This window comes from Schistocerca gregaria, chromosome 9 (genome assembly GCF_023897955.1).
Source record: "Schistocerca gregaria isolate iqSchGreg1 chromosome 9, iqSchGreg1.2, whole genome shotgun sequence".
Classification (NCBI taxonomy): Eukaryota; Metazoa; Arthropoda; class Insecta; order Orthoptera; family Acrididae; genus Schistocerca; species Schistocerca gregaria.
In genome coordinates, this window is record NC_064928.1 from 152,887,725 (window position 1) to 152,909,919 (window position 22,195).

General features: G+C 45.3%; 1 protein-coding gene across 3 annotated transcripts in view; it reads left to right on the forward strand.

The window, feature by feature from the left end:
- Positions 1 to 22,195, forward strand: part of LOC126291838 (connectin-like) — a 678,893-nt gene that overhangs the window by 646,811 nt on the left and 9,887 nt on the right. For all 3 annotated transcript variants that reach the window (XM_049985551.1, XM_049985552.1, XM_049985550.1), the window contains one exon: positions 13,560 to 13,785. In XM_049985551.1, the coding sequence (XP_049841508.1) occupies positions 13,560 to 13,785 (226 nt within the window). The remainder of the gene's footprint in view (positions 1 to 13,559; positions 13,786 to 22,195) is intronic.

Sequence of the window (22,195 nt, forward strand, 5' to 3'; positions counted from 1 at the left end):
TAACAATAAAAATACTACCTTACTATTATGTATATCCAGTCATCCAAAAAATGAAAATGTAACAGTAAAAGAACTAAGTTTCTCTTCCACTCTTTGTGTCCTTGAACTAAAGTTCCGTGTCTCACTGTGGGGTCTTGCCCACTCGTGTCTGATAGTGTGCTGTTTTCTCGGATAACTAGACAACATACAAGGAAATCACATTAATGGAGTTTATCATAGTAACTGAATTGACAATACTTATCTTTCGTTTCTATACGATGGGTCGCAAGCAATTGGTGACATTCAAATAATCAATGTCCTTCGATATATACAATTTCCATGTAAATTAATCACATAAGTTCATAAGTCACTGCTGTCGTTAATATCACTGCTGCTTTTCTAGTGCTTCTCTTCTAGTTCGGGTCTACTAGTGCGGCCGCGGCGCTTTTTTTTTTTTTTTTTTTTTTTTTTGCGTGTTGTGTCCAAAGAGTGATCGCCTTAAGCGATTGGCCGAGGCTAGGCGTCGCGTTGCTTTTATTCTCTTCTTGTAGAGTAATGTCCTAGCCAGCGAGCTATTGGCTGACGTCGTCTCAGAGCCCTCTCTGTTGCATCTTTCTAGATCTTTGTGCCGGCGCTTGTTGTTACACCGGAACACAGACTTTGTAAAATAGGGAACCTAAGAAGTCGAAGATGAGAAAAAAATCCGATAGAAAACCACCATTAACAGAATCATGAGAAGATGAAATAATAGTCCATATAAATTATATAAAAGGGTGTATGTTTATCTGTATGCCATACATCTAAACCACTCTACCTATGCCAACCAAAGTTGCACATGTATCTTTTACTGTCTGGAAAGAATCACTGTTGGTGTAAGAACCATCCATCTAACTAAGGTGTGAAAAAGTGGTGTAGCCCTCTACGGGAGAATAACCACACTTCAGTTATTCATTATTTGAGAATGAGAGCACTAAAAGACATGCAAAAAACTTTATACATAATTTCAAATATTTAATAAACGTGTCCTATCTTACGACACCCAGAAAATGATGGTATAAAAAAATTTACTGCCTACTACGTTTTCGTGTTCATGCATTAAAACTGCCACATGATGCATAAAGTTTTAATTTATTACTCCTTTTGTACTGACTCTATTTGCAACATATTTAACACACATTACGCACATATACCCCTGGATGTGCCTGTAAGAGTATGTAATTGTACAGACGGTAGTTCACGGAATTCTATGTCATAAATATTGGATTGCAGGAGGAAATTCGCTAAAGATGAAATATATGTACAAGTAGGCGTGAGGTATGTTAAACAAGTGTGAAATATATTTGACTTTTGCGTATGCGAAAAAAAAGGGGTAAGAAGCTCATCCAAATTGCTTGGAACGATTTCAGTGAGTTACAATCAGGAAAGAAATAAAAAATGTGTAAGAACCACCAGCCTCTTATTGGAGTGAGTGTGATATCATGGAGAGAGAAGAGAGGACAAGATGGACAGACAGCAAGGGGGAAGGCGGGGGAAGATGGGCACAGAGGAGGAGGGGGAGGACATAGGAAGATATAGGGGAGGGGGGACTAAACAGAGAACTAGAGAAGTAGACAGAAAGAGTGGAGAGAAACAGACGGAACGAGAAAGGAAACAGTAAGAGATAGGCAGAGACAGGAAGAGGATAAGTAGAGTGATGGAGGAGATGAAAGGCTGCGGGTAAGGAGTAAACGGAAAGAGAAAGAGAAGAGGAGGAGATTAACAGAGAGAGGCAGGAGTGGGTGATAGACAGAGAGAGGGGATGATGATGTTTGGTTTGCGGGCGCTCAACTGTGCGGTCAATAGCGTACGTACGAAGTCCCAATTTTGCACAGTCTATTTCCTTTTCACAACGCAATCTACTCACTCGCAGAAATTATGATGATGATGAAATGATAAAGACAACACAAACACCCAGTCTCCGGGCAGAGAAAATCCCCATCCTGGCCGGTACTCGAACCTGGGACCCCCAGACCACGAACTGCGGACAAGGACGAAGAGGATCTGGACTAATGTAGGATTGGAATAAATACACACCCGGGCAGTGCCGAGTACTCAACTATAATAATTAAAAAGCAATAAAAATATTATTGGTTCAACGACTGTTGCGGTTCTCATCACTTCCTGAAAACAAGTAATACATACAATTACGGTTACTCCTCGAAAGAACTTTTTACAGTACTTGAATGGAATAGCAGATCGTTTATTACATTATAGTTCGATGCTGATTTTTACTGATCTGTCTTTAAACCTGGTATTGTGGCAGATACAGTTAACGATGAATAAAGTACTTAAATAATGTCTAGCTCGGCTCGCCTCCCCCACGCCTTCCAGGCGCCGAGTCACGATCTTTGGCACACTGAGTGGAGCCACGTGTCTGCTAATATTCACGTCTGGTGGATGGATGTCCACTTGGGAACTATTTGCGTGATCTAATGCGAAGGCGTTGTATGGTCCTTGTCAAGCACGCCCTCTTAAGTCGTAGGCATCTCGGCACTCTTCACTGCGTTCTGTGTCCCATATCTTTTTAGTTACCACGCGAGCTGCACATACAGGAACTTCCTTTCCAGATGTAAGTCAGCAATCAGTATTAATAGAGATCTTTTACTGAAGAAAGCTGTGCTAGTATACTTCCGGTATTCGTAGCATCGACCATAAGGTATAACATTGCTTCGTAGATGAACGAATTGTTTCTTTCCCCACAGCTTAGTGCCCTCCCGAATTTAAAGTTAAGCAACTTATTACTGTCTTTCTTTGTTTGTGTGGTGTCGACCATAGATATAGAAACGAGGGCTATTCAGAAAGTACTGAACGATAGGTCGCGAAATAGGAACCACAGTGAAAATCTAAACTGTTTTATTTGCAACAGTTAGCTACAACTTCCAGCTACTTATCTCCATAGTCAACGACCCGACTTAGACGTTTGTCGTAGCGTTGTACCGACTTCCCAATACCATCGTTATAGAAGGCGGCCACCAGTGCTTTCCGCCTATTCTCTACGCTGGCCTAGAGCTCGTTGTCTGTGCCAAAATGTTTTCTTCACAGCCAGCGGTTCACATGGGCAGAGATGAAACTCAGAGGGAGACAATTACGGCCTGTGTAGTGCGTAATCAAAGATTTCCAATTGAAACGATGCAGGAGCATCTTCATTGCCCGTGCAGAATATCGCTGAGAATTGCCTTGAAGAAGAAAACGCACGACAGTTAAGTAATGCTGGCTGCATAAATTCAGGAGAGATTTCTCACTAGACCCTCGAACTTGGGAGAAGACACTATTGTTCCAGGTATCTTTATGTGTTCCCAGTGTGCTCAGAACCAAAAAAAAACGACGTAAAGCAATCGACGGGCGTACTAGAAACACTGCCCAACACACCTGTTCAAAACTTCATCGGATTTTCACTGTGATTTCCAATTAGCGACCGATCGTTCCTTACTTTCCGAATAACCATCGTATATGCGCCTCCACGGCAATTACTTTCTCCTTTAATAACACCGTATACAGACAAATCGACGGGTTTCCATGGGGTCACTTCTTGCAAGCGTAAATGCTAACATTTACATTAACTATATCGAAAACCGTTTCTCTTTGCAAACCGTGATTAGCACATGTAACGAATAGTTTTTATTAAAGATACGTCGATGACATTATACTCCTTTATAATGAAACCGATCACCAACTGCAACTCTTCCAAAAAGTGACTTAGGGCAGCAGAAATAGATTACACCCACTTTCTACGTCCGCAGTAACGTTCGATTCCAACTGAAACATCACGGAACCAGAGAGGGCAACTGCTAGCTTTGGCCAAGTATCTATCAGATTAACTTTTGCCGTTGCCGATCTACCTATACACGCTAGACTGGTCGTGCCTTTAACGTACGTTTCAGAGAACATAAAGACCTTAGCGAGTGAAAATCGGCCTTTAGCGTCCTTCACAACACTGTCAGTTTGATGTGAACGGCCGGGCTAGTCCCTCACCTGACGTTTCTCCGTCGTTTGGCTGTTTGAATTTGCCAAATTTTCGTCACTATGGGGCCCTACTCACTCACACTCCAACATACCAACCGACCGACATATCAACCCACCACCAGATCAACGACCGTTAGATCGACTGACCGTCACACGGCCTGAACGACCGACAGATCGACAGCAGATGGACCTAAAGACAAATGGTCGCCCGATCGGTCAGCATTTCGGTATATTTGTTGTATTTTGTCCTCATCAGTTGCATGAATATATAGTTTATCGCTGCAGTGGTTAGCGGTTTCTCAGTGACTCGCACATTCTCAAACCACATTCATTTTTTCGTTCAGGTGAAACAGAAAACACTAGGCTGTCATAGCAGTGTGCAGGATTGTTGTTCACAGTTTGATTTTCTTCTGTGACATAGTTCAATAACAAGGTGTGGTTTGAGAATGAGAGAGTCAACTGGACACCGGAACCAATGTGGCAACAGATTGTATATTCTGCAACTGAGACGGACAAAATAGAAATTTATCAAATTTTCACCATTCTTTATTATTTCTCTCAATCGTTATAGGCTCTGTTTCTGTCCTTGTTCCCCCAATTTCCACTGTTCTGCAACGTTTCTCGTATTTTGCGTTGCAACTAACCTGACCGCTAGCAGAATTTTAGTTAAGATAGTCGTTATTAGTGAAATGAAATGAATTGTCATGTGGCTAGGGTATCGCGTCGGGTAGACCGGTTGCCTGCTGAAAGTCTTTTAAGTTGACGCAACTTCGGCGACTTGCGCGCCGAGTTATGTATTACGCTTGCAAGGACTTGTAAATAATTTATCCTTAGCATTCTCTCTTGCTTGTTTTCAGTAACATAATACCTAACAATGGACATTTGTTAGCTTGAAACTGGTCGTGACATTGAAAAAAAAGCCTTTTACAACTCCATATTTACTAATGATCGTTCAGTCCAAAAGCACTGTTCGTACAAACTCTTGCGAGAATCAGAGTGAGACTGCGATTAATGAGTGTAAAGGATGGGGATATTGCTTCAGCAAGGAGCGGCAAGTTGGGAATTTTGGTTGCACGGGAAGTGTGCTCGAATAGCCGAAGCAATTAATGTGGCCGCTTGTGCAAAGAGAGAAATCCGTTTCCGAATGCCGGTCCGCAACAAATTTTTGCTTGTCAGTATCTAACTCATTTCAGTGTCCGATTGCGACCAACATCTCAGTTTCAATTTCGTCTTATCATTGTCTTATTTACTACTTATTAACTCGGTAAAACCGTGTTTTTTTTCTGAAGCCATACTTGCCGCTAAATACACACCTCAAAAAAAGTTCTGGAATCTGTACAGAAAATTGGAATATAGATCAACATAAACATCATTTCCATCCTTTTTATGGCTCGTAAAAACCACACATTACATGTTGCACCACCGCACAGTGAGACTTTCAGAGGTGGTGGTCCAGACTGCTGTACACAACGGTACCTCTAATACCCAGTAGCAAGAAGTCTTCCATTGATGCAAGTCTGTATTCGTCGTGGCATACTATCCATAAGTTTATCAAAGCACTTTTGGTCCAGATTGTCCCACTTCTCAACGGCAATTCGGCGTAGATCCCTTGGTGGGTCACGCCCTCTATAAACAGCCCTTTTCAACTAATCCCAAGCATATTCCATAGGGTTCATGTCTGGAGCACATGCTAGTCCAACGGTGTCGTTATCCTGAAGAAAGTCGTTCACAACATGTGCACGATGGGGGCTCGAATTGTCGTCCATGAAGACGAATGCCCCGCCAGTATGCTGCCGGTATGGTTCCGCTATCGGTCGGAGGATGGCATTCACGTATCGTCCAGCCGTTACGGCGCCTTCCATGACCACCAGCGGCGTACGTCACCCCCACATAATGCCAACCCCAAAACAGCAGGTAAGCTCCACCTTGCTGCACTCGCTGCACAGTGTGTGAGGCGTTCACCCTGACCGAGTTGCTTCCAAACATGTTTCCGACGATTGTCTGGTTGAAGGCATATGTGACCCATCGGTGAAGAGAACATGATGGCAATCTTGAACCGGCCGCTGTGACCGAGCAGTTGTAGGCAGTTCAGTCTGGAAGCACGCTGGTACTACGATCACAGGTTCGAAGCCTGCCTCGGTCATGGATGTGTGAGATGTCCTTAGTTAGGTTTAAGTAGTTCTAAGTCTAAGGAAGTGATGACCTCAGATGTTGAGTCCCATAGTGCTTAGAGCCATTTTAACCACTTGATTTGAGCCAACCCTGAGCAGTCTATTCGGCATGTTGTTGGGCCCATCTGTACCGCGAAGAGTGGTGTTGTGGTTGCAAAGAAGAACATTACCATGGGCGTCGGGAGTCAAGCTGCGCATCAACAAGCCTATTGCGCACAGTTTAAGTCGTAGCACGACGTCCTGTGGCTGCACGAAAAGCATTATTCTACGTGATGGCGTTGCTGTCAGGGTTGCTCCGAGCCATAATCCGTAGGTAGCGGCCATCCCCTGCAGTAGTAGCCCCTGGGCGGCCCAGTGAAGAATGTTATCGACAGTTACTGTGTCTCTGTATTTCCTCCATTCCGAACAACACCGCTGTTGAAACTTCCTGGCAGATTAAAACTGTGTGCCGGACCGAGACTCGAACTCGGGACCTCTGCTTTCCGCGGGCAACTGCTCTACCAACTGAGCTACCCAAGCACGACTCACGCCACTTCCTCACAGCTTTACTTCTGCCACTACCTCGTCTCCCGCCTTCCAAACTTTACAGAAGCTCTCCTGCGAACCTTGCAGAACTAGCACCCCTGAAAGAAAGGATATTGCGGGGACATAGGTAGCCACAGCCTGGGGGATGTTTCTAGAATGAAATTTTCACTCTACAGCGGAGTGTGCGCTGATATGAAACTGCCTGCCAGATTAAAACTGTGTGCCGGACCAAGACTCGAACTCGCGACCTTTTCCGGGCAAGTACTCTAGCAACTGAGCTACCCAAGAGCCACGACTCACGCCACGTCCTCACAGCTTTACTTCTGCCAGTACTTCGTCTCCAGCCTTCCAAACCTTACAGAAGCTCTCCTGCGAACCTTGCAGAACTAGCACTCCTGAAAGAAAGGATGTGGTGGAGACATGGCTTAGCCACAGCATGGGATATGTTTCTAGAATGAAATTTTCACTCTACAGCGGAGTGTGCGCTCATATGAAACTTCCTGGCAGATTAAAAGTGTGTGCAGAACCGAGACTCGAACTCAGGACCTTTGCATTTCGCGGGCAAGTGCTCTACCAACTGAGCTACCCACGCACGACTCACGCCCCGTCTGCAAGGTTCGCAGGAGAGATTTTAAGGCTGGAGACGAGGTACTGGCAGAAGTAAAGCTGTGAGGACGGGGCGTGAGTCGTGTTTCGGTAGCTCAGATGGTAGAGCACTTGCCCGTGAAAGGCAAAGGTCCCGAGTTTGAGTCTCGGTCCGGCACACAGTTTTAATCTCCCAGGAAATTTCGTATCACCGCACACTCCGCTGTAGAGTGAAAATTTCATTCTAGAAACTTAGCTTTTGTTGGCTTCGAGACACCTGCACACTTCCCTTGTAGAGAGCTCTTCCTGGCAGAAAGTAACAATACGGACGCCATCGAACCACGGTATTGACTGTCTACGCATAGTTCTACTACTTCTTGGTGCAATGACTGTAACTGATCGACTGTCGGACCCCCTGCGTCTAATAGGCGCTGCTCGTGCGTGGTTGTTTACATCTTTGGTCGGGTTTAGTGACATCTCTGAACAGTCAGTGGGAGGAGTTCTGGAAACTGAGGTGACGCAAACCTTTTTTTGATGTGTGTGTGTTGTTCATTTATGAGCTTTCATGCGTACTGTCGCTTATCTGGCGGTGCACACAAGAGTGTGAGGGAAAGCTTGAAGAATTACATGCTGTCCATTTCTCGCAACAGGTATTCTAAATCTCCGTGCACCTTTCGAGACGGCCTAAGAGTACTCAGCAAACTACAAGAGAATAACGAGCGTAGAATACTGAAAGTGAATCGTCGGTATACAGCTTGCTGATACAGCTAAATGTGTAGTACGCTTGTTGGCGGGGTAGGTCGACGGACCAGATTCGGGCTGATTCCAAATAGCGCTTAGAACACTGTGGGTATGGTTCACCTGTCGGTCTGAGTGTAGTTTTTAGGCGGTTTTTTACCCTCGTTTTTTCCAAATGCAGTACGGGTCGTCAGTTTGCATTTCATAAAACACGTTAAACAAACACCCGCAACGCAGTAGCACATAAGTTTCCTCTATTGCGTTATCTGATGACTGTGGCTGCAAGAAGATGATGATGCGACATACTTAAAGTAAAACTAAATTTTACAGATTATGAAAACAGCGAACCACATACGACGGGATAAATTCTTAGAAACACAGAGTTAACTAAATTCCACGAGCGAAATTTGCGAAACTGCAGCTTAATTAGTATTCAGTGATAAAGTGTTGGTTAGCCTACAACAATTACACCTGGCTTGCTTCTTCCAAAAGCGATATTAAGAAATACATCCACTGCAACGTCATTAGGTGTCGTGGGTCCGGGCGCCGGCGCGCCAGCGGTGGCCTGTCGGGGCTGCTGGTGCCTCCATGTAGAAGATAAATTTTTCACGTAATCGGCGCTGGTCTGGACAACCTATCTGCAACAGCTAACACTATAATACATCAAAGTGATGCTGGAAGGTGATAGTCGACCCATTTTTCAAATCATTTTGTGGTTTTATAATTCTGCGTGTTTATCAAGTGTGACAGAGCTCTTTTCTGTTGCTGTATTTTCTCATGTTTTTCCATGCCAGAGAGGAAGATCACATCCTGTACGGAAATTGAGTGTAGTTTATTTTCATTTTACTACATTTCGGCACACCATGTACCTAAACATGGGAAGATAACTGGGTTGAATAAGTATGGGTGTAATTACAAACGCATGCAAACCGGTGAATTTCAATGGGCATCCTTGGTTTACTTAGGTTTGGGACAGCAGTTGGAATTTCAAAACTGGCCACTAATTGCGTTGCCCTCACGGGTTTTCGTGACGGATCTTCTCGCAGTTGGTTGCCTTTGAACTACGCGCAAGTGACGCCTTTGGTCAAATTTCAAGACGGTGAACCGATGGAGAATTTTTCCCTTCAGATTGAAACTGTGTGCCGGACCGAGACTCGAGGTCGGGGATTTAGTGTTTCGTAGGCAAGTCCAACACCATCTGATCTAAGGAACCATGGCTTCAGACGTGTTGATAGAGCACTTTCCCACGGAAAGCAAACGTCCCGAGTTCCAGTTCCGGTCCGGCACGTAGTTTTAATGTGCCAGGAAATTTCATATCAGCGCACACTCCGCTGTAGAATAAAAATTTCATTCTGTGAACTCCATTATCATTTAACTTAAATTCGGACGGTACAGAACTTGTTTCTACACCCAGTCACAATTCACTTCAGCCAGTGTGATCTTGATTTCGTTTCGATCTTCCCGCCCTCCCCCTCTCCCCCTACCCCACAGTGCGACACTTAAGCCGCTTTTGTCAACTTTGGCCAGAAATGGTTGATTCTTATCTTCCGTTATTCCATGAATGCCTGAAACGTTGGGTGAGAGTGTATGTGCGTCCATATTGCCCCCTGATCCAACCTAACCCTCGCTGACCTACAAAAATTAATACAGTTTGCTGTTACACAACCACAGTGTTACGACTTTAGACAAGTTCCAAGTTTAATGCAGTTCAGGAGTACGCTCCACTCTGTAAATAAAAGTCCTCTCACTTTGAATTTAGTTCGTTAAACTTTGCGTCAGTGCGCAGCTGATGGCAGTCCGCAATCTCAACTGCCAAAACATTAAATCTATGACGTACGTTTCGGCGAGGATCCACAAATATCGTTCGTACGACTAGATGAACCAATAAGTTGCGAGTAAGAAGTGTGATTGACGACGGACGCCGAGATGCAGCGGGCGATACGTTGAGAATGTGGGACGGACGGCAGACGTGTTCGTGTGGCCGGGACGGTTAAGACAGTAATTTTAGAGGAGCAAGGCATCTGGCTTCGAGTTCTGTCCTGCACAAAGTTTCAACCTTATAATGCGATTATGACCTGTGTGGCTGGGAGCCATGATTTCCCGCCTACCAATTTTCCATTCGGACACGTTTCCCTTTCGGCCGCGATCCTCTAGTGATACTGCTTCAACCCTACGTCGCCGAATGAGTGCTGATGCCTAAAGGCAAGTCAAGGCGCTCACACTGCTAAGAAGTCAATCCCTGCTGTGCACAGTCTGAATGGTCATTCCTATAGATCAGTAAATAGGTTTCCGTCTACACTGGCTCAAGTAGCCAAAATTTAAGTATAACCACTCTGTATTTTCCAAGGCTTAGAGGGCGATATAAATTGAATAGGGTCGAATAATATAAAATTCGTGATTCTTCACTGTTTTTAAGCAATAGACGAATCATGCATTTCATGTTATTCGAAGGTATTGAATATGTATTGCCTTCTTAGCTGCTGAAAATATTTTATGTTACGTGATCAGGTATGATGATCGAAACTTGTACACTAAAGAGATATGTATCAACAGTTTTGGGTAGTAAACCATGATACAAGCTGTACAATTACCGTAGTCTAGCACAGACCATTAGAGGTAACAGTAGACTACCGTAGTTTTCCTAATATTGTTGATTAGTTAACATCGTACCACCGTTACCTGTATGTTACGTATGTTGCATATCTATTGGGCGTTACCTAATGTCGATCGATTTGTTTGGTTACGTGCTCAGTGTGTTACTACACTCATGCTCATAAATTAAGGATAACTGCAGAATCTGGTGCCACACAACGTAGCACTACACAAAACTGGCGATAATAGCATAGCCACATAGAGAACACACACGACACAGATCTGTGTGTCCCCAGTATTGGTGAAGAGTTGAGAAAACCCTCCCCAAACACATGTGCTACAAGACGCGCATATAACTCGACACCAATATGGGATTTGATCACCATGCACACGTACACAGGCCGCACAACGGGTTGCCATACTCTGGATCAGGTGCTCGAGTAGCAGCTGGGATACAGCCTCCCGTTCTTGCATCAGTCGGAGCTCCCGAAGTGTCCTCAGGGTGTGAAGACGTGCAGCGGTATATCGACCCTGGCATCTCAGACGTGCTCGATGCCGTTTAGGTGTGGAGAACAGGCAGGCCACTCCATTCGCCTGATATCTTCTGTTTCAAGGTACTCAGACCACGATGGCAGCTCGCTCGGGCCATGCGTTGTCATCCGTCATGAGGAAGGTGGGACCCATGGCACAACTGAAAAGGCATACATACCGGTGCAAAATGAAGTTCCGATACACGTGACCTGCTACAGTTCCTCTGTCAAAGACATGCAGGGGTGTACGTGCACCAGGCATAATTCCACCTCACACCATCAAACCACGACCTCCATACAAGTCTCTTTCAAGGACACTAAGGGTTTTTTGGTATCTGGTTCCTGGTTCACACCAGATAAAAATTCGGCGAGAATCACTGTTCAGATTATACCTGGACTCGTCCGTGAACATAACCTGGAACCATTGTTCCAATGACCATGTACTATGTTCCCGCCACCAATCTTTACAAACTCTGTTATGAACAGGGGTCAGTGGACAGCATCTTGCAGGTCTCCGGGCGAATAAACCATGTCTATTCAGTCGTCTGTAGACCGTGTGTCTGGAGACAGCTGTTTCAGTGGCTGCAGTAAGGTCCCGAGCAAGGTTACCTGCAGTACTGCGTGGCCATCTGCGATCACTGATGGTGAGGTATCGGTCTTCTTGCGGTGTTATACACTGTGGACGTCCCATACTGTAGCGTCTGGACACCTTTCGGCCGGCCGGTGTGGCCGTGCGGTTCTAAGCGCTTCAGTTTGGAACCGCGTGACCGCTACGGTCGCAGGTTCGAACCCTGCCTCGGGCATGGATGTGTGTGATGTCCTTAGGTTAGTTAGGTTTAAGTAGTTCTAAGTTCTAGGGGACTGATGACCTCAGTACCTAAGTCCCATAGTGCTCAGAGCCATTTTTTTGACACCTTTCGTGTCTGCTAGAATCGTTGCCATAATCTTGAAATCACACTTTGTGGCACAGGGAAGGCTCGTGCTACAACCTATTGTGTTTGACCAGCCTACAGTCGCCCTAGTATACTAACCCTCATAACGTCATCAGTATGTGTTCTTTGAGCCATTCTCAACACACACTCACCATTACCACGTCTGCACACTTACTCGCTAGACCTTACTGTGGTATGCACCAACACTCCTCTGCGTATGTGGACTGCTGCCAGCGCCACCGTGCGACGACCGCAGATCAAATGCACCGTATGGTCATACCCCGAGGTGACTTAAACCCGCAAACCACCCATCAGAGCGTGTTTCATCATGTATCAGCACTATCCTTAATTAATGAGCATGATTGTAGATTCGCTTAAAAACTGGAAGCAGTGTAGTGACTAGAAACTGAGTAAGATTTTACAAAGGGCCGCATAACTTACAGAATAATTTTGCTCTACGTAGTTGTCCTATGTGTTACTTAAAAATACAGTATGTTTTTAATTTTATTAGCTTTTGGGACGTGCCATAGAGCCACCTCGTTAGTGTAATGTCAGATACGAATGTATGGACAATACAGCACCCAATCCCCAAGTGGAGAAAATCTTCGACCAGCCAGGAATCGAAATCAGTCTCCTTTGGTTAGCAATCCGCCGCGCTAACTGCTCATATGATGACGCGGACAAAAGACAGTATTAACCGAAACATTGAATTTCGCATTGTTTAATTCGAGTTTTATCCGAGATTGTCAAATTTTAACATGAAGCACGTCGATATTGCACCAAGAGTTAAAAAAAAAAATAGTACAGATTCACCACGTTGCTCTGGAAAACACTGTTTCCTCAAAGAGGAAAGATTACAAAAAGAAAAAGAAAAACAGAAACATTTGAAACATCACTTCAGTACTTCGTCGAGCTTGTATAAAAATGTTTGTGTTATTCATGAACAACTTCTCATTATTCAATAATATTAGGGAACTGTTACCTTTGGTTGTTGTGAAGAACGTTCCACTGAGTGCTAAATAACTGTAATAATTACGTAGATTATTTATGTTTATGCATGTAAAGTGCTCATGCATCAAAAGTAATTGCTTTGAATACATAAACGAGCAGAAGTCATGCGATCAATTAATTTTTATTACTTACAACATGCAATTTTTATTTTGTAAGCATATAAAATACAGAATGGACTACACCGAGCTATGAATGGTTCTGATTAAGTGAAAATCGAACAGACAGGCAAACAAAACACAAAGAAAAGTCACCTGCTCACTGCTTCTCTCACAAATTCATTTACTTTCTTTCCCTACCAGTGCTACCAACACTATCGGTAAGACTATCATTTACTACGTCATTTATGTACCGTACCGGAAGTACCGATCCATATTTTTGGTACAGCGCAATTCTAATCGTGTTGTGTCCAAATACCTAATAGCTCTGCGGCATGGCTTCCTTGGAGTGTGCTAATTAGCCTTTATCGAGTTGGAACTTGGGCTTTCTTGTCGCAGGTAACAACCTGCAGTGCGACTGCCGGCTCTCCTGGATGTACACGCTGCGTAACCAGACGGAGAGCAAGCAGGTGCGGAACTCCCTGGAGGAGCTGACGTGCGTGCTGCAGGAGGACGTCAAGGGGCCTGCCGAGGGCGGCGAAGACGACGACGACGTCGACGACGAAGACGACGACGGCGAGGAGGGCGAGGGCGGCCGCGGCCGGATGGCCAACGATGTGGGCAGGTCGGTCACGAGTCTCCCTCAACCTTCCATCGCTTTCATCCCACACTTTCTCCTCCATCTGACAGTCATCATCCGTGACCGTCACCATCTGATCGCAAATATAAAAGTTGTTTCGGTAAGAGCTGAAAAAATTTAACAGCTCGTTGAGAACGCTCCACTGAACAATTTGAGGTTGGGCGAAGAAAGATTAAGGACATATTGGGAATAAAATCACATTTCTGTGTACCTGTTTATTTATAAGTACATTAGTTAACTAGGACTACCTTTATTGATGCAATGAACGTACTATTTGTACTGTATATTACTGTATATTACTGTATATACGAGGGTCAGTCAAAAAGTAATGGTTCAAATGGCTCTGAGCACTATGGGACTCAACTGCTGTGGTCATTAGTCCCCTAGAACTTAGAACTACTTAAACCTAACTAACCTAAGGACATCACACACATCCATGCCCGAGGCAGGATTCGAACCTGCGTCCGTAGCAGTCGCACGGTTCCGGACTGCGCGCCTAGAACCGCGAGACCACCGCGGCCGGCCAAAAAGTAATGCCTCCTATTTTTTTTTCTACTTTTAATTGTCAGGAAATTTAAATGCAATTACATAGGTTGAAAACCACAACATTGAGGATCATTTTGTCGTTTTTCAATGTAATCTCCGCCCATCTCTACAGTTTTGGTCCATCTTTGAACAAGGGCATGTATCCCAGCACGGTAAAAATCACAGCTCTGCTTCCTAAGCCATTGACGCACGGATGTTTTGACGGCCTCCTCATCTTCAAAATGAATCCCACGATGAGCTTCTTTTAGTGGCCCGAACAGATGGAAGTCTGATGGTGCCAGGTCAGGGCTGTATGGGGGATGAGGCAAAACTTCCCATCCAATTTTGACAATCTCGTCAGAGGTGTGACGACTGGTGTGTGGTCTTGCATTTTCACGCAAAAGAAGAACATCTGCCATTGATTTTGTCGGGCGAACTCGCTGAAGACGTGCTTTAAGTTTTTTGAGGGTAGTGACGTATTGAACAGAATTTATTGTGCATCCCTGCTCCAAAAAATCAACCAGAATCACACCCTCTGTATCCCAGAAAACTGTTGCCATAACTTTCCCTGCCGATCGCACGGTTTTGAATTTTTTCTTCCTCGGCGAGCTTGTGTGACGCCACTCCATTGACTGCCTCTTTGATTCGGGTTCAAAAAAATGCACCCATGTTTCGTCCCCGGTCATAATTTTTTTCAGAAACTCATCTCCCTCCAAACGGAAGCGCTGCAAGTGTTGGGAGGCTATTGTTTTCCTTGCCTCTTTATTCTGATCGGTTAACATTCTTGGAACCCACCGTGCACAAACTTTTGAGTACCCCAATTGTTTAATAATCGTGATCACACTGCCTTTACTAAGAGAAATAATGCGACACCCGACGGTCACCACGAATGATGTCATCAACTTGCTGAATGTGGTGTGGAGTCACTGCACTCACCGGCCTGCCGCTCCGCTTTTCGTCAGTCAACGGTGTTTGCCCTTCAGCTTCCTTACAACGACGAACCCATCGTCTAACAGTGCTGACATCCACTGTCACAACACCATACACCTTCTTCAGTCTTTCATGAATGCGTATGGGCGTTTCACCTTCTGCATTCAAGAATTCAATCACACAACGCTGTCTCAAACGAACATCGATGTCGGCCATCTTACAAACTTCTGCTGTGATGCCACCTGTTGACACAGAAAGTTACTACTGCAGTGGATTGCAGAAGAAGGTTTGAGGAATGGCGCCAAATTCAAATTTTTCACTTAACTTAATTTTTTTAAGTAGAAAAAAAAATGGGAGGCATTACTTTTTGACCGACCCTCGTATTTGAGGTTGAGCGAAGAAAGATTAAGGACATAATGGGAATAAAGTCACATTTCTGTGTACCTGTTTATTTATAAGCACATTAGTTAACTAGGACTACCTTCATTGATGCAATGAACGTACTATTTGTACTGTATATTACAAAATATACTGAAACTGACGGCCACAAACCTCAATGCAAGCAAGACAACGGAGAAGAAGATTCTGGCACACCCTGAGAAATGTCCCTGGTGGGTTTCGAACCATATACCATCTCATATACAAAGTGCTTAAGATATCTTCATAGGACATAATCAACGGGATTCAGGTCAGGTGACCTCGCAGACCATGGAGTAGGACCTACCCTTCCAATCCAGCGACGAGGAAAGGCTGTACCGGCACTGCTCCATCGTATTGTACTGTACGTCTGTCCTTAATTCATAGCATGTCCTGTGGTGGGACAGTATAAATACGATACAGCAGAGCCACATTATGGGCAAGTAAAGTAAACAAAACCTTCTAACAACCCTACCACAATCTAGGTCAAAAATTAATTATGATTGTAGTGTTGCTCACGCTGCTAAATATTGCATTTTCGTGCAACAACGAAGTTACATTATGTGGCAGGTATCATTAGAGCACAGTTAATGAAGTTATTTCTTGAAATAATGGATAAACTAGGCACTCATCTTTTCGTGTTTCCCACGCTGGTCTCGTTGTGAACTCATGGCTCAATCGTCGAAAATCTAGGTAGTGATGATTCGAAGCTCGAATGCAAAGAGGCCTAGGTGTTCAAAAGTTTTATATAGATGCGTTTCATAAACCATTCTCGAAGATTAAACCTTTGAAAGTTAAGACAATGGTGATGTAAAAAAGTAATCAGCACTTCGAATTTAAGTTACACTTCTTTTTATTACTTTTGTTGCAACATCACTTCACAATATAAAACATACCTGAAAATATCTTCCTTACTGTTAAAGTTCACATTTCATAAACTGACTATAATTTGCGTCTTTTCAACATCATGACCGAGACCTGACTCTTTAATAACCGCTTACGCGCCCAAAATTCAGAGTTACATGTACGTCAAAGATCATAGTGACAAGAGAAAGAATACACATAAGAATAATATCATTCCAATATATAGATACCGATGTATGGAAGTACTTCTACATTAATGATATCAAATCTGAATTTTGTCACACAAATATGTTAACTATTTTACAGAAACAGAGAAGAATATTGCTGGTATCCAGAGGTTGAGGTGAGGTGCCGTAATTGTTACGTAATTCAATTACCATTACAACCTGCATCGTGAATTCCTGGTAATCAGGCTCGTATTTCTTGCTTCCTTGCAGAGAATAATGTACAAGTAAATTAGCAGCAAAGTACATATAAACTTGTACGCATTTTGGTTGTAAATAAACTGGAAAACAGTAACGCTAGACAAAGTGGTGCACTGGCTTACTTACGTATCTCCTTAAGCTAGCTTCTATGCCACCAGGTTCATTACCTGATACTGTTTAGTGGAGCAAAGTCCTGTTACATTTCTGCACTCTCTTACGGGAACACCCTGTATAAATAAGCTACAAATGTAGTAGCGTACGATATAATTATATCTGTAATTCTAGTGCACTGGCAGTTTGTCCTCTATGTTGATATAAATTGTAAATGCTTGTGGATATTAAACTTCCTGGCACATTAAAACTGTCTGTGGGATCGAGGCTCGAACCCGGGACCTTTGCCTTTTGCACGCAGTGGCTAAGCCATGTCTTCGCAATATGCTTTCTTCCAGGAGTGCTAGTTCTGCAAAGTTCGCAGAAGAGCTTCTGTGAAGTTTTGAAGGTAGGAGACGCGGTATTGGCGAACTTAAATCTGTGAGGACGGGTGGATGTTTTGAAGCACCCTCCGTATTCTCCTGATTTGGTGCCATAGGATTATCACATTTTCACCTCCCTGAGAGCACACATGAGTGGAGTTAAAATTTCAACCGACTATCTGTTGCAGAAACAGTTCCGTAGTGGAGGGAAGGAGTTGGAGTGATAGGTCTTTGAGGAGGGCGTAATGAAGCCTGTGCCATGACTCACCATATGCACTGAAAGGGATTGCGATTATATCGAAAAATAGTCGACAAGTGTATTAACAATATCCTGTACTATTTTTCAAATAAACGTTTACTAAAAATATGAAGATCTACTAACTTACTTTCTTAACACGTCCCGTGCAGAATGGAAAAACATCTATCGGTCTAAGGGGAAACATCCATAAGTCCAGAATGAAATTTTCACTCTGCAGTGGAATATGCGCTGATACGAAACTTCCTCCTGGCAGATTAAAACTATGTGCCGGACCGAGACTTGAACTAGGGAACTTTTCCCTCAGCGAGCAAGTGCCCTACCATTTGAGCTACCCAAGAACAACTCACGCCCCGTCCTCATAGCTTTAATTCCGCCAATACCTCGTCTCCTACCTTCCAAACTTCCCAGAAGCTCTCCAGCGAAACCTGCAGAACCAGCACTCCTGGAGACATGACTTAGCCACAGCCTAGGAAAGGCCACAGTCCCGAGTTCGAGTCTCGATGTCTGTAACAAGACATGAAGAATGCTCCACTGAGCAATTTGAGAGAGGGAACGTGGGGTCATAGAAGCTAGATTAAGAAATTACGAAAGTAGACATGTCTACCGCTTTGTCTGGCATTACTGTTTTCCAGCTTATTTACAACTAAAATGCGTACAAGTTTACATGTACTGTGCTATTTCCATGTACATTATTCCCTGCAAGGAAGCAAGAAGGACGAGTCATGACGCAAGTATTGTTTACTTTGCTTGTCGAAGAGAGCCTTGGTTGCTAAGGCTGTGTGAGAACGGGTGTTGGCGAGCAACATGCACACTTCTCTCGCCATAATTCGCCTCCTTTTGTTTTGAAAGCACCTTAGAGTTTGGTTAGGACTTTACAATGTAGCTATGCATTGATGGTCTGCCCCACAGTGACTGCATTTGCCAAGGCATACAGCGCCTGGTCAACACCTTATGGTGTGGTGTACTATTGGATACAATGATACTTCACAGCTGGTGCGTTACCAGGGAACTGTGAACAGTGCGACTTACGTCAATCAAATGATCATGTGGAATTGTTGACTGGGATATCCCATCCGTGGAAGTTCGGCCACCGAGTTGCTAGTCTCATTTCAGGTGACGCCACATTGGGCGACTTCAACATCGGTCATGATGAGGTGATGAGGACGACAGAACACGAAGTCTACTACTGGAGAAAATCTCGAACCCGGCTGGGAGTCTAACCCGGGCCCATTAAATGGTAGGCAAACAGGTTACCACACAGCTAAGCAGGCAGACCGCTTACGTGAATGTCATTCTACGACGTATAGCCATACCCCTTCTGTACAACACCCAAGACGATACACGGCATTATGTTGCTGTGCGAACAAGTGCCTCCCTGGTGCTGTAGCCGGCCGCTGTGACCGAGTGGTTCTAGGCGCTTCAGTCCGGAGCCGCGCTGCTGCTACGGTCGCAGGTTCGAATCCTGATTAGGTTGGGTAGCTTTACGTAATTGTAAGTCCAGGTGACTGATGACCTTAGATGTTAAGTCCCATAGTGCTCAGAGCCATTTGAACCATTTGAACTTGGTGCTGCGGGATGTCAGTTTTTTGTCCTGACCCGGCAGATAAGACTTTTCGCCAGCCAAAAACGTGAGGGATATGGTGAGACGACAGATTCGGAGCTGTTACCCAATGCCAACCACCACAGATGAGCCCGCTCGGACGGGCAGCTAGCAGCCCGGTCTAACTCGCTGCTTCCCGGACGGGAAGGCGTGCTGGTCCGCGGCACGAAACCGCTCAGAGGATTAGCGTCGAGGTACGGTGTGCGCGCCGGCCTCTGGATGACTGTTAAGGCGGTTTTCCATCTACCACGGTGAATGCGGGCTGGTTCTGCTTATTCTGCCTCAGTTATGCTGCGTCGGCGATTGCTGCGCAAACACCATTTCCACAAACATGTACACCATCATTATTCTACCACACAAACATTTGGGGCTACACTGGTTTTGTATCGCACAATAACCCTGGGTTCGGTGTGGGGAGGCGGCGGGGTGGGTGGACTGCTGTGGCCTGTTGTGGGGTTGTGAACCACTGAGGGCTACAGTGGGACGAAGCCTCTCCGTCGTTTCTAGGTCCCCGGATTAATACATACATACACACTGTATACGTACATACCACAGATGAAGCTAGGAACCAATTGAATGCACCATGCACAGAACGCAATTCACACCTTATACGCATCGATGCCACCACGTACAGAACAATTTATCAGGGCCCATGGCGGACCCTATGCCTACTAGGCAACAGGACACATGCTGGACAGACCGTTTTGCAGACCGTTTTAATGTATATCTCCTGTAGTCGTTCAAAGTTATCTGTTTTTACTGAACATGAATGTACTTTGTACTTTCCGCACCGGGTCACTTCGTAACTTCTCAGGAAACTTGAGGATACCCACTCGTTGCTATAGTTGAGTAGTTCGCGATGGCTGCTGCCATGCTCGGGTCGGGCTCGCGTATTCCCTGGCTGTTACCACTTCCTTCAATCCGCCCTGTCACTGCCTGTGCCTCCAAATGGCTCTGAGCACTATGGGACTTAACATTCGAGGTTATCAATCCCTGGACTTAAAACTACTTAAACCTAAGCAACCTAAGGACACCACACACTTCCATGCCCGAGGCAGGATTCGAACCTGCGACCGTGTCGGTCGCGCGGCTCCAGACTAAAGCGCCTACGACTACAGCACTACAGCACCAAGAAGGCACGTGTTCACACGGCAACACGAGGTGGTGCATTGTCTTGGGTCTTGCACAGAAGGGGTTGGACTTGGTGTTGTGTCGTCCTCATCACCTCATCATGACCGATGTTGAAGTCGCCCAATGTGGCGTCACCTGAAATGAGACTTGCAACCCGGTGGCCGAACTTCCCCAGATGGGACCTAAAGCGCCTAGAACCGCTCGGTCACAATGGACGACTACAGCATCAAGAAGGCACGTGTTCACACGGCAACACGAGGTGGTGCATTGTCTTGGGTCTTGATCAGAAGGGGTTGGACTTGGAGTTGTGTCGTCCTCATCACCTCATCATGACCGATGTTGAAGTCGCCCAATGTGGCGTCACCTGAAATGAGACTTGCAACGGCGCCTAGAACCACACGGTCACAACGGACGACTACAGCACCAAGAAGGCACGTGTTCACACAGCAACACGAGGTGGTGCATTGTCTTGGGTCTTGCGCAGAAGGGGTTGGACTTGGTGTTGTGTCGTCCTCATCACCTCATCATGACCGATGTTGAAGTCGCCCAATGTGGCGTCACCTGAAATCAGACTTGCAACCCGGTGGCCGAACTTCCCCGGATGGGACCTAAAGCGCCTAGAACCGCTCGGTCACAATGGACGACTACAACACCAAGAAAGCACGTGTTCACACGGCAACACGAGGTGGTGCATTGTCTTGGGTCTTGATCAGAAGGGGTTGGACTTGGTGTTGTGTCGTCCTCATCACCTCATCATGACCGATGTTGAAGTCGCCCAATGTGGCGTCTCCTGAAATCAGACTTGCAACCCGGTGGCCGAACTTCCCCGGATGGGACCTCCCAGCCAACAATGCTACATGATCATTTGATTGACGTAAGTCACACTGCTCGCAGTTCCTTGGAAACGCACCAGGTGTGAAGTATCACTGTACCCAATAGCACCCCACACCCTAAGGCGTTGAGCTGGCGCAATACAGTCGCTGTGATGTTGCTCCCCCTGTCTGCGGTGAACCAAAATGCGGTCATCATTTTAAAACAAATAGAACCTGTATTCTAAAACATTGTCTGATGCCATACCTGTCTCCATTGATGTCCTACCATACATTATTGCCGTCTGGCGTGTTCCTGCAGGTTCGTCAAAGGTAGGCGGAGGAGTGGTCGACGCACATTAACTCATGCTGTAATAAACGGCGACGTCACCCTTGGTCGTGTACGATGTGTTCCACTGTTGAGCCAAAGCCCACGAGGACGTAGATCTATCCGTCAATGCCGTTAAGATGAGGTGTTATTTTCTCGGCAAGTGGTATGGGTGGTGCGACCTAACCCATCTCGCCGTGTTCAACGGCATTCTGCGAACCATTCTGCACACACCTGTTGCATTGCCGGAACACCTCGTCCCACATGAGCGGCAATTTTCCGGATGGATGCATCACATTCTCTCATGCAAATAACACGCCCTCTTTCAGCCTCACTGATTTGACGGTGAGTTTCGCCCATATGTCTGTGAGGCATCCTGCACGCTATGTTGGGTTTATACTGACAACGAGAACCGCAGGCACGTTTTTACCAATAGGCGGTGTTGCACCGCGATATCTATGCTGACCTTGAATCTGCGGGCCGAAATGGTTCAAATGACGATAATTTCTACAGAAGATACTAATGTATATGTCCTGTGAATGTGTATGTGCCATTTATAGTCGTTCAAGATGTTGAGTTTGTGCTGGACATGAGTGTGTAAATACACCGCTGAAACATCAGATCGCGAAATGAC